Below are 13,565 nucleotides of genomic sequence, written 5' to 3'. Positions count from 1 at the left end.
CCTACTTCCTTTGTTCTCGGATTGCATTTCCTTAGGATTCTTCCAATGAATCTCAGTCTGACATCTGCTTTACCGACGATCAACTTTATATGGTCATTCCATTTTAAATCACTCCTAATTCCTACTCCCAGATAATTTATGGAATTAACTGCTTCCAGTTGCTGACCTGCTATATTGTAGCTAAATGACAAAGGATCTTTCTTTCTATGTATTCGCAGCACATTACACTTGTCTACATTGAGATTCAATTGCCATTCCCTGCACCATGCGTCAATTTGCTGCAGATCCTCCTGCATTTCAATACAATTTTCCATTGTTACAACCTCTCGTTATACCACAGCATCATCCGCAAAAAGCCTCAATGAACTTCCGATATCATCGACAAGGTCATTTATGTATATTGTCAATCGCAACGGTCCTACCACACTCCCCTGCGGCACACCTGAATTCACTCTTACTTCGGAAGACTTCTATCCATTGAGAAGGACAGTCGTACGACGGCCAGGCGCAAAGCGTGCAGTGGGAGACGCACCTTTAATGTGTAGCTTGCGATTGAGTGTGCGGTAACGCTACGTTCCGGGATGCTCGTCGCCAGTTAAGCGTCCATGAAGCGTATTCTGAAAACTACTAATGATCTTCATATTGGTGGACATTCCTCGAGGTAGTTAACTGCGTCGCTTTCCGTAAGCTGGCGGAACTGGTATTCAGAATATCATATGTTCAAATGTGTGTGAATTCCTAAGGGACCAAACTGCTGAGGTCATCGGCCCCTAGACTTTGTAATGGTACTTGAATTACGTATCCATTACGGCACCTCACCTCAACCTCTCGATACCAGCAATATTCTACTGTGTTTCTGTAGAATAGTTAACATATTTCTGTGACAAGATTCAGATTTGATTTCATTAATGTAGAGATACTTTGATACATCTATATGTTTATATCGCAATGATATTATTCTTATGTGTATCTTTTGTCACTATGATCTTTGACGTACTTGTAACTCTGATTTTTGGGCGCATAAGCGGTTATTAGAGAGTCAAGCTTTGGTAGTCAGTTTATGCAATGTGAACTTTGACAGTGAGGAAGATATTTAAAGTATGTTTTATATTGTGAAGTGATGTTGCAACAAAAGTAATAAAGAAGAAGTGTAACTTAAATTTGGAGTGCTGATTACTTTTTTACATCACAATTGTCATAACTTGCAAAAGCTTAATCTTCAAGAATGGTTTCTGAAACGCATCTATAAAACTTTTGAATATCGCAGAATAACACCTAGGTCTCTTTGCATCCGAGCTTGGAATCATCACTACCTAGATTTTCGACGATTGAGCCATGAGTTCACAACGAGACCACCGTGGGAAACACGAAAAGATGAGTGCCTAGTTTATGCATTATTTCAAGAAATGACTTTAATAACTGTGCTCTAATGACACTTGCCACACAATATAACTTTGTTGTTGCCCGAAAATGAAATATTTAGCAGCGTGAGCAACACTACAATAATAATTAATTTTTGACCTTTGTTGTGGTAGGGTTGTTAGAACTTACACATAACTCAAACTAACTTACGCTAAGAACAACACACACACCCATGCCCGAGGGAGGGACTCGAACCTCCGGCGATAGGGGCTGCGCAGTCCGTGACACGGTCACTCCGCGCGGCTCAGAATATCGTAAAAAAGAATTTTAAGAAATGTTGTTATCGGGGCTGACTCCTTAAAGAAACTCGAATGCGCCTAAACGGGTTTCATTGCCATAAATGGAATGGTGTCTAACATTCTTTCCTCTTTTCAAACAGCTTGATACAGCGAGTAGTAGACATGACTGATTCACAAAGAAGGTGAGCTCTTTGACCATTTGGGATCGGAAAGGCGGGGATCCCACATGCGTATAATAACGAAACGCCAGTTAGTCGAGTAAAACAACTGCTAGTGGAAGTAAATTTACGGGGTATCTTATGCATGTGTGTGTGTGCGAGTGTGTGTTTTTCCTATTCATACACACTGCCCCCAGTCCCCAGTAAACTATTTAATTATGATGTATGCTTCAAAAAAAGCTCGTACTTGACCCTTGCTGTTCATGATGATTCCCTGCCGTGCTGCTTAACATTTTGTTTGTATGTATCTGAATTACGAGCTGTTGTTACGCATAGTAAAGCAGTTGTTTCGCATGGCCTGGGAAGCCTGGTTGTGGGACGCTTTAGGTATATGCGTGTTTGCGGAAGTGGCTGAGTGTGTGTGTGTGTGTGTGTGTGTGTGTGTGTGTGTGTGTGTGTGTGTGTGTGTGTGTATGTGTGTGTGTGTGTGTGTGTGTGTGTCTGTGTGTGTTTGGAGAAAGCTTAGCTCAGCGGGATAGCTAATGCTTTCTCCTTAAGTGAAATGCTCGATCGTAATATTGTTGCCTTGAGGCGGTTCATCCGTACGTGCAAGTTTGGATTGTGTGTGTGTGTGTGTGTGTGTGTGTGTGTGTGTGTGTGAAAGCCATATTGCAGACCCTGACCCTACTCCAGAGCGTTCGGGTTACTGAAAACTATCGTTTGCTTCTTGCAAATGGCTTATTTGGTACCTAGATATACGCGCATATAAGAAATACTTGTGAGATGCGTTGCTAGAATGAAGTGTGTCGTGTGACGCTCCAGCCAAAAGCGTCATTCTACAGGGTGATTCACGAAGATACTCTACAAGTAAAACTAAAGGAAAAAGGTCATATAAACATAGGACCGCAAATGTTTAGTTACGTAATTACGGCTAAGAAACGATTTTGCTTGAAATTTAGCAACCTCGCTAATATGAAGTCATCGTAAAACTGTGCGAGGTTAAAGCACGATTTCCATTTACTTTGTTCTTATTGATCTGGTGAATCTAATAAAATATGTCCCCCAGAACACCCAGGAAAGCAAAGAAGTAATTTCGTAAAATTTTTAATTTATTAACTACTTGACCAAATTTCTTTTTTAAATTCCAGACAATTGCATAAAGTTTTCAACAGAAGTAGTAGAGAATTTAATCTTGGAAAAATGATGTTAATAACGTTAACTGAAACTTTATAAATGTGTCAGATAATCTGCTTTTATTAATACCATAGCACACGTGAATTCATGTTAAACCGGAAAAAACAAAGCTCAATGTTAAGGAGGCTGCAGAGTGTACACACAATTTCACAATATTTTCACATTAAATGTTCAAAAGTATCCCCACCGAGTTCAATGCATTTACCTGCACGTGTATGAACAGGTTTTGTTGCTCGTTTCAATTTCGCATGGTTGTTCTTAATTTCGTCTATTGTATTCATAATGCGAGCAGTTAATGCCCGACGTGTATTGACTTTGTTAATTCACTGAGCAATACAGAATACTAACTTATTTCAAAGTTATGAAACGACTGAAACAACTCACTAGCGGTTGCCAACAAATACATTCTTAATGGAAAGTAAACAAATTTGCTTGTACAGTAATCTTTGCTTCTCTGGATGTTCTGGAAAACTACTGCAGATACACGTCTGGGACATGTTTATTATATTCACCAGACCAATAACAGCAAAATAAATGGAAATCGTGCTTTACTTTAACCTCGTACAGTATTGCGATGGCTTCGTATTGTCGAGGTTGCTAAAATTAAGGCAAAATCTTTTATTAGCCGTAAATCCGTAACTGAACATGTTGATATGAACTTTTATCTTTAGTTTTACTTTTAGAATAACATATTAAAATATTTGCATATCTTCGTGAATCAATCTGTATTGTACCAGTTAACCCCCAAAACCGATTCATTAAAGAACTGAATTCCCACGTATAAACGAGCTTCAGACGTCTGTTTGGAAAGGAGTTGGGGTGTTAAATATTTGAAGTTAAGCATGTAAGCGAAGAAAAGATTACAAAAGGTTTGAAATTATGTTTAACGTTTGTTGAAAGTCGCTAAGTACGCTTGTTCACAAATACTGGATGAAAATAATTTGGATAATTTGCGGGCCGTGAGTTGCGCTGCAGGACATATACACAGTTTCTTGACTTACTGTTTTGAAGACTATACTTCTTAATGAGTATATTATGACTGAATTAAAAATTTTTTAAATTTTTAAATTCCTTCAACAATTATGTGAAATATTCACAAAGAGACCGCATTGCCATCGGCTTTTTGTAATTTTTTATAATTAAGTTAAAGGAAGAACACAACTCAAATATAATTGCACAAAGCTGTTAATTGCAACTCTCAAAAATTCTAGAGAACATTATTTTTCGAGTGCCTTTAATACCGTAAAGTAAAGCCAACTTTTCGACAGAGATGTAGCTCTGTGGTAGAGTGCTTGTCTGCCGCGTGAGAGCTGTGGATTCGATTCCCGGCGAATGCAAATTTTTAAACAAAGATGCATGTTCTACGAGCGCCTCCGTGAAGCGCAAAATGCATAAAGATGGAAAAAATCGGAAGCGCTCGAGACTGATGACCGCTGGTTCGAGTCCCATTTCGGTAACTATTTTTTCCTTTTTTCGGCCAGTTCAGTTTGAAAGCAAATGTCATCAAACATGCTACTTAATGCATACCTAATTATCGTTTTTATGAGAAATGTGCGTGTTCTTATTTTTAATTGACATCAAACACTTAATCCAGTTTACATTGCAAATATAGATTCTTAATTAATGATATTTTATATAAGATTGTTAATAAAATTGTTTCATTGAAAGAAAAGACAATACAGTTCAACTCTATTCTCTTCCGCATCGGCTGCTACGTGGTTAGCGCTGCTGATCATTAAGAGGAGAGGCACGGGTTCGATTGCCAGCCGGGCCTGAGATTTTTCTGCGCTCGGTGATAGGGTGTTGTGTTGTGGAGCTATTACGTTCGGATCGTCAAAAACGATATTCCACTGTTGAGATGGCTGAACGGACACAACCCGAAAGCCAAAAAAGTAAAAAAAAATTTTTTTTTCTATTTTATGTATTATATATACTCTTCACGGCAATGTACGTAAGGCATGCATCTTTGTATAAAAATGTACGACAGCCTAGAATCAAACAGGCCACCCACGTGGGAGACAATTACTCTACCACAGCACCATGTTGCCCGTCGAGAAATCGGTCGTACTTTTGGGTATCAAAGACAATGCAAACATTTCACAGTCGATTCTACCGAGAATTTTTGAGAGGTATGTATAACTGCTTTGACTGACTGACTCAGTCCGAACAGACCTTAGAAGGCGCAACGGAACCGACCGACCGCCAAGTTATCCTCAGACAATAGGCGTCACTGGATGCAGGTATGAAGGGGCCGTTGTCAGTCACGTAGGTCCTCAGTTGGCCTCACAAGGGCTGAGTGGCCACCGCCTCGCCAACAGCGCCCGGCAGACCCGGATGGTCACCCATCCAAGTGCTAGTCAAGCCCAAGGGCGCTTAATTTCGGTGATCTGACGGGAACCAGCGTTACCACTGACCGTTGGCATATAACTGCTTTGGTGGACTGATATATGAGTTCTGAATTTCAAGTACCATAAAGATAAAAAGTTACGAAAATCCTACTGAGAACCAAAATAATGTTCAATTTTGGTAAACATTTTTGGAATACAGTGATCAATAGATTATTATATTTTTTAACTAAAGTTCAGTCTTGATCACAACACTTATGTCTCAATAATACAGGTGACCGGTTTCGGTTATATTTATATAACCATCTTCAGACCAATGGCTCCCTTGGAGGATGGTAGGCGGAGCTCTCTTCAGCTGCTACGAAATCAACTACCATCCTCCAAGGGAGCCATTGGTCTGAAGATGGTTATATAAATATAACCGAAACTGGTCACCTATGTTATTGAGACGTAAGTGTAGTGATCAAGACTGAACTTTAGTTAAAAAATACAAAATATTGTTGCCCGTGGAAGTCGCCATATAGGCAACCTGTAACTGGTTTTCTGGTGATCCCTGCTATGCCTGTGTCCCTGTGTTTGAGTGTGCGTTAATAGGGAGTGTCAACAATTCCTGTACATGAGCTTTATGCGTCCTTTGTAGAAAATGAGTGTGGGGGATGTAGATGTGTGTTTGCTACGAATTTATTGCTCCTCCAATCCTCTCTCTGTGTGTTTGTCTGTGTGAGTGTATATATATATATGTGTGTGTGTGTGCGTGCGTGTGGTGTGTTGCTCGCCCCTCGCCGGCTACTTGCTACTCTGAGCGGAGCGGCGTGCAGGGCGTCTGGCTGGCGGGGTCTGCCATCTCATCTGATCGTGCGGAGCGGTGGTCCGAGGATCGAGTACCGGCGGAGCCGGCGTCGGCAAGCGACGCGAGGCTGGGCTGGGGGCTGCCGCGCCGACCCACCGCCGCCGCCGCCGCCGCCCCCGCGCCAGCTCCCGCCCCCACAGCCGCCCCCGCGGCGGCGGCCGCGCCCGCAGCCGCCGCCTGCTCACCTCCGTGAATCAGCTTGCTGTCGCGCAGCAGTGAGACGTTCATCAGGCGCGGGTTCGGCGTGTTGAAGATGGTGCGGTTCTCGCGCCACCGGGCCCTGCGGACACACGCGGCTTACATTCGCCTCCGCCATCTAACGGGACCCTAGCCAGCCCCCTAAATGCAATTCAAAATGTGAGAGCATACGGATAAAAGTTTAACAAGGGTGTTTTTAACCTTATTGTTGGTTAATTTTTGTGCAAAATGTTGAGAAATAACTTTGGTTTGGTTAAAGGAAAACAAAAACACTGTAACAAAATTAACGATGTTGTTGTGGCATACATACCGGGTGATCAAAACTTAATAAACCACGGAATAATGTAGATAGAGATGTAAAAATTGACACACATGCTTGGAATGACATGGGGTTTTATTATAACAAAGAAAAAACAAAGTTCACAAAATGTACGACAGATGGCGCTGGACAGCAAAACGTCAGTGACTGCGCATGACAATCGTGTATAAAAGGAGTTGTAATGAGAGAGAGAATCTCCTCCGCCGACGACCAGCTCCTTAACCTTACCAGTCTTCTTTCCCTCCAACTTAACTCCCGTCGCTCCGCTATCTTTGTTGATCTCCAGAACGCCTGTGACCGTGTCTGGCATCCCGGGCTCCTCTTCAAACTCGAGACCTATGCTCTCCCCATCAACTTCGTCCGTCTCGTTGCTTCCTTCCTCTCCCATCGTCGCTCCTATGTGAATACCCACAATTCCAACTCCCGTACTTTCTATCCCTCTGCTGGCGGGCCCCAAGGTTCTGTCCATTCCCCTCTACTCTATCTCCTGTACACTGCTGATATGCCCAAACCTCCCCCTCCTGTTCATCTTCTCCAGTTCGCTGATGACACCGCCTTCCTAGCCCTCTATCCTACCCTTCAATGGTCCCAACGTACCCTCCAAGCCCACCTTGACCAATTCACCGCTTGGTGCAGCCAGTGGTTAATCCGTTAAATCCCTCCGAGACCCAGGCGATCATCATAGGCCGCACCACCCGCTCCTTCCGCCTCCATGATTTCTACCTCACCGTTTACGGCCGTCCTATCCACCTCACTCCTACCTTCAAATACCTTTGCCTCACACTCGACCGCCACCTCACCTGGACTCCCCATCTCCTTACCATCCAAAACAAAGCTCACAACCGCCTTCGCCTCCTGAAACTCCTGTCCGGCCAGACGTGGGGTCTGCGTCCTTCCACCGTCCTTCACACCTACAAATCCTTGATCCACCCCATCCTCTGTTATGCCAGCATAGCTTGGATTTCCGCCCCTCCCCGGTTCTGTAAAGCCCTCCAAATCCTCGAATACCATGCGCTCTGCCTCGCCTTCCGCATCCACCTTCCGTCCCCCATACGCATCCTCAACGACCTCATCCCCTTCCCCCACCTTCTCCTTTTCTTTGAACACATCCGCACACTATATATTCAAATGGTTCAAATGGCTCTGAACACCATGGAACTCAACTTCTGAGGTTATCAGTCCCCTGAAACTTAGAACCACTGAAACCTAACTAACCTAAGGACATCACACACATCCATGCCAGAGGCAGGATTCGAACCTGCGACCGTTGCGGTCACGCGGTTCCAGACTGTAGCGCCTAGACCCACTATATATTGTCCGCCGCCTTGATCCCCCTCACCCCCTGGTGTCTCCCTTCCTCTCAACCCCCAACCAGTTGCCGCGCCTTTACCGTTGTGTCCCACCCTCTCTCGATCTCTACACCATCTTTCCCAATGCAACTTCCACCGTCTACCCCTCCCGGATGATGAGCTTCGCCCTGACATCTACCCTTCCTACCAACTCTAACCCCATCTTCCTGCCTCCTCCTCAGGGCTCCCTCTCCTCCCCCTCCCTCCTCCTGAGCGGCTTCCCCCTCCTACTCCCCCCCCTCTCTTCTACCTCCTTTCAGTGTCTCTGCACTCCCTCCTGCCCTGTCTTCTGTCTTCATCCCTGCCCCACATGTCTCCTGCCTCTTCATGTACCCACTGATGCCATGCCCCTCCTCTCTTCATCCCGCCATTTCCCCAGCTGCCCCTTTGCTCTCCCCTCCTTTTCCATCCTCTCTGCCCTTTTCCTCGGCAGGTCCCGCCTGGCAGTTTCATTCTTCGTCGTGTGTGCTCCAAGTGGGTTTTAAGTGTGTTGTTCCGGAGTGTTTTTACTACTGTGGCCGCCTTTTAACGTGTGGATGTCCATTCAGTGTCTTCTCTGAGTTTTGAAGAATCGCCAACTGTGTTTTTTAACTTTCTGGTGACTTTTTTTTTAATCGTCCTCCATGAGCGTCTCCGTGTTAGTCTATTTTTTACCTCCATTTTCTCCCATTATTCTGTTTTAAAATCCCCTCTATCGCCTTATGTATGTAACATTTTATTCTTATTTTACGTTGTCATGTCACTCGGCTGAAGAGCGGCGGATTGTGCCGCTGACAGCCTTCCCCTGCCCATATGGGGCAGGGGAATGAAATCACAATAAAGGAAAAAAAAAAGAGAGAGAGAATCAGATGCGCCAGGAGTCGCAGCATGTTGGCGTTACCAGAAATGGCGCTTTTAGTGAAGTTGTATTATCAGAACGGGGAATGTGCTAGGTCAGCGTTACGATCCTATCGCCCTAGGAAGGGGATTCGAACGCGTAAAGGTCCGTTGACAAATGCAGTTGTGGCGAGAATGATTTCGTAGTTCGAAGGCATGGGTTGTTTAGACGATAGACCCTGTAGTGGCCGACTGAGCACAAGGGGTAATGTTGCTGAGACAGTTCAGGAAGAGATGGAAACTGTAGCGGGTTCGTCTACGCACGGGGAAGTCAGTGCTAGTGCAGTTCTACGTCGCACCAGGATCCCATACACTACTGTTTCGTTGGCACTTAGGCGTACCCTCCTATGTTATCCGTACAAAATCCATCAGCATCATGAACTGTTACCCGGCGATTTAGTGAAGTGGAGGGCATTTACGGTGTGGGCGTTTCAAAAGATAGCGGAAGATGACAATTGGTTGAGTAACGTGTTGAGGACCGACAAAACCCATTTCACGCTCCGAGGGTCTGTCAACGCCCACAACTGCAGAATTTGGGCAACTGAAAATCCTAGAACTGTCGTGGAAACTCCATTGCACGATGAGAAAGTCACAATTTGGGTTGGATTTACCACATCTACCGTTATCGGGCCTTTTTTCTTCGAGGATATGTGTGATTCTGGATTTGTAACTGCTACCGTGACGGGTGAGAGGTACGCCGATATGTTACAGAATCGGATCATTCCCAGCCTGGCTGATAAACACCTGCTGGAACGCACGATGTTTATGCAGGATGGCGCTCCACCCCCTATTGCTAGACGTGTGAAAGATCTCTTGCACGCGTCGTTTGGTGATGATCGTGTGCTCAGCTGCCACTTTCGTCATGCTTGGCCTCCCAGGTCCCCAGACCTCAGTCCGTGCGATTATTGACTTGGGTGTTATCTGAAGTCATAAGTGTATCGTGATCGACTGACATCTCTAAGGATGCTGAAAGACAACATCTGACGTCAATGCCTCACCATAACTCCGGACAAGCTTTACACTGCTGTTCACAACATTATTCCTCGACTACAGATATTGTTGAGGCATGATGGTGGACATATGGAGCATTTCCTGTAAAGAACATCATCTTTGCTTTGTATTACTTTGTTATGCTAATTATTGCTATTCTGATCAGATGAAGCGCCATCTGTCGGACATTTTTTGAACTTTTGTATTGTTTTTGTTCTAATAAAACCCAAAGCCATTCCAAGCATGTGTGTCAATTTTTACCTCTCTATCTACATTATTCCGTGGTTTATTAAGTTTTCAAGTTAATACTGACTTTTTGATCACCCAGTACTTTAAACTATCATTAAACATACCCAATTTATATTGGTACTGTGATTTAGTTATGTAACCTGAGATATTATTATGAGGCTGATTATAATTACGAACACGAATAATAATATTAATAGTAATTAATAATAATAATAACAATAATAGCAAGCTTTCAGAATAAAGATAATGTTAATTAGCTTAGAGCTTCTGAAGTCATGTTTAATAGTGTCACAAACACAAAGGATAATGGCAATGAAGTAGACTGAAATGCCAGTGACAGAGACTGTTAAGAAAAACTTTTCGATAGACGCCTCTATAGACAAGGGGGAGGGAAGGGAAAAGGGGAGGAGGGGGTGTTACTACAGTGAGTTACAGATAAGTGTGTTGAACAGATCATGGAGAAACGTTTGAAAATCGAGAAAGAAAACAGAAGCAGTAGGCTTGGAGGAGACTTACTTGCTGAAGAGATGCAGTACGACGCAGAGGATAATGAACATTAGTCCCAAGCCGACCAGGACGCCGATCATGGTGGGGTCAACGTACTGCAGCGACGGCGGCTCCTGCTTGATGTCTTCGTCATGCACACAAACATGCTCCATGTGACACACATCAAAATATACATTTTGCAAGCTGCTCACTATCACTTACAGGTATATTTTCCTACTTCTCGAGCCCTCGTATTGTGTATAATGGACGGTACAAAATATATCATAATCCCATTTCCTGTTTCATTTCATGCAGAAAAAAAGACTGTCGGTAGCCCTGTGTACAAACCATAATGTCTCTAAATCACTATAGGAAATATAGAGACAAGGCGCTTTTTACATCACTTTCTTATGGAGTAAGATGATGTTGATGTATGGGATGATGTGGATCCTTAGAGTTCGATTGTTAAATTACACTGACGTGATTCTCCCCCATGTACGTATTTGATACAGATGGTGTTGATGTTTATTAAGTCTTTCCACATGTGGACTGGTGAGTTGATTTGAATGTCGCATCTGTTGTGACATGTTGCATAGGGGTTATCCGAATGCTGCCGATAGCAGATCATGTACACTACTGGCCATTAAAATTGCTACACCACGAAGATGACGTGCTACAGACGCGAAATTTAACCGACAGGAAGAGGGCGCTGTGATATGCAAATGATTAGCTTTTCAGAGCATTTCTCGCAAGGTTGGCGCCGGTGGCGACACCCACAACGTGCTGACATGAGGAAAGTTTCCAACCGATTTCTCATACACAAACAGCAGTTGACCGCCGTTGCCTGGTGAAACGTTGTTGTGATGCCTCGTATAAGGAGCAGAAATGCGTACCATCACGTTTCCGACTTTGATAAAGGTCGGATTGCAGCCTATCGCGATTGCGGTTTATCGTATCGCGACATTGCTGCTCGCGTTGGTTGAGATCCATTGACTGTTAGCAGAATATGGAATCGGTGGGTTCAGGAGGGTAATACAAAACGCCGTGCTGGATACCAACGGCCTCGTATCACTAGCAGTCGAGATGACAGGCATCTTACCCGCATTGCTGTAACGGATCGAGCAGCCACGTCTCAATCCCTGAGTCAACAGCTGGGGGCGTTTGCAAGACAACAACCATGTGCACGAACAGTTCGACGACGTTTGCAGCAGCATGGACAATCAGCTCGGAGACCACGGCTGCGGTTACCCATGCGCTGCGTCACAGACAGGAGCGCCTGCGACGGCGTAATTAACGACAAACCTGAGTGGACGAATGGCAAAACGTCATTTTTTCGGATGAATCTAGGTTGTGTTTACAGCATCATGATGGTCGCACTCGTGTTTGGCGACATCCCGCTTAACGCACATTGCAAGCGTGTATTCGTCATCGCCATACTGGCGTATCACCCGGCGTGGTGGTATGGGGTGCCATTGGTTACACGTCTCGGTCACCTCTTGTTCGCATTGACGGCACTTTGAACAGTGGACGTTACATTTCAGATGTGTTACGACCCGTGGCTCTACCCTTCATTCGATCCCTGCGAGACCCTGCATTTCAGCAGTATAATGCACGACCGCATGTTGCAGGTCCTGTACGGGCCTTTCTGGATACAGAAACTGTCCGACTGCTGCCCTGGCCAGCACATTCTCCAGATCTCTCACCAATTGGAAACGTCTGGTCAATGGTGGTCGAGCAACTGGCTCGTCACAATACGCCAGTCACTACTCTTGATGAACTGTGGTATCGTGTTGAAGCTGCATGAGCAGCTGTACTTGTACACTCATCCAAGCTCTGTTTGACTCAGTGCCCAGGCGTATCAAGGCCGTTATTACGGCCAGAGGTGGTTGTTGTGGGTACTGATTTCTCTGGATGTATGCACCAAAACTGCGTGAAAATCTAATCACATGTCAGTTCTAGTACAATATATTTGTCCGATGAATACCCGTTTGTCATCTGCATGTCTTCTTGGTGTAGCAATTTTGATCGCCAGTAGTGTATATTATTTCTAAGTCAACATCCCTTTTTATCAATACATACTAATCGTACAGGGATTAATGAGGCATCTTTAAAAAGGCTTTTTAATCTGCTTCTGACATTGCATACAACATAAATGAGACTTTTAAGTATCATAGGCAAAAGGGTTTCATGGATGTCCAGTTTCATACTCATATTTTAAGATGTCAACTTATTATTTACGAATAACGGACTCCCTTTCCATATTATCTTATTACAAATACCGTCGTATTTGTTTTACAGTACTTGCTAACTGAATAATTTGTGTACGCCATTGTCATAGATAATAGCTGTGACCACTGGGTTAGTTCATTATCTCTGCCCGTCGTACAGGTTGACTTTTGTAAACGAATAAACTTCCCGAAACGACAAACATGTCTGTCACTGTAGCCTTTAATTGTTATTTACCTATTGCTACTACCGCCTAACGTGCTTATTGTAACTGAGAATGCTTGTCGAGTTAAAGTTATAGGTTATGTGGCCGTACTGACAGTCCATGGTCTCTGCCCGTCGTACAAACCGGGACAAACATTCCGAATGCGGAACACATTTTTGGACACATGGAAATTAATTTACAGGAACGTGTAACAAATTCATAATCACTATCTCACGTTTTTTGGTTCATTTGTAAAAGTATTTTATTTTCATTTCCACAACTACCCTTATCCCAACAGCTACACTTATTCCAAATTCTGTCATTGTTTAAAACTATAAAAATGCGAAAGTCTGGCATCGGTCCCCTGGTAAACTGAAAACTGTACAGTCAATAAGGACAATGTCTTCCTTTGGGGAGCGTCCTAGTGATGAAGATGTAAGGGTATTATACCAACTCAAG

General features: G+C 44.0%; 1 protein-coding gene across 3 annotated transcripts in view; it reads right to left on the bottom strand.

Annotated features, from left to right (window-relative positions):
* Positions 1 to 13,565, bottom strand: part of LOC124718969 — a 288,559-nt gene that overhangs the window by 100,953 nt on the left and 174,041 nt on the right. For all 3 annotated transcript variants that reach the window (XM_047244639.1, XM_047244640.1, XM_047244641.1), the window contains exons 5-6: positions 10,706 to 10,820; positions 6,394 to 6,488 (exon numbers count right to left, since the gene is read on the bottom strand). In XM_047244639.1, coding sequence (XP_047100595.1) covers positions 6,394 to 6,488; positions 10,706 to 10,820 — 210 coding nt within the window. The remainder of the gene's footprint in view (positions 1 to 6,393; positions 6,489 to 10,705; positions 10,821 to 13,565) is intronic.

Source organism: Schistocerca piceifrons, chromosome 10 (assembly GCF_021461385.2).
Source record: "Schistocerca piceifrons isolate TAMUIC-IGC-003096 chromosome 10, iqSchPice1.1, whole genome shotgun sequence".
Taxonomy (NCBI): domain Eukaryota; kingdom Metazoa; phylum Arthropoda; class Insecta; order Orthoptera; family Acrididae; genus Schistocerca; species Schistocerca piceifrons.
The sequence above is the reverse complement of the archived record's forward strand: the minus strand, read 5'-3'. Positions and strand labels throughout refer to the sequence as shown.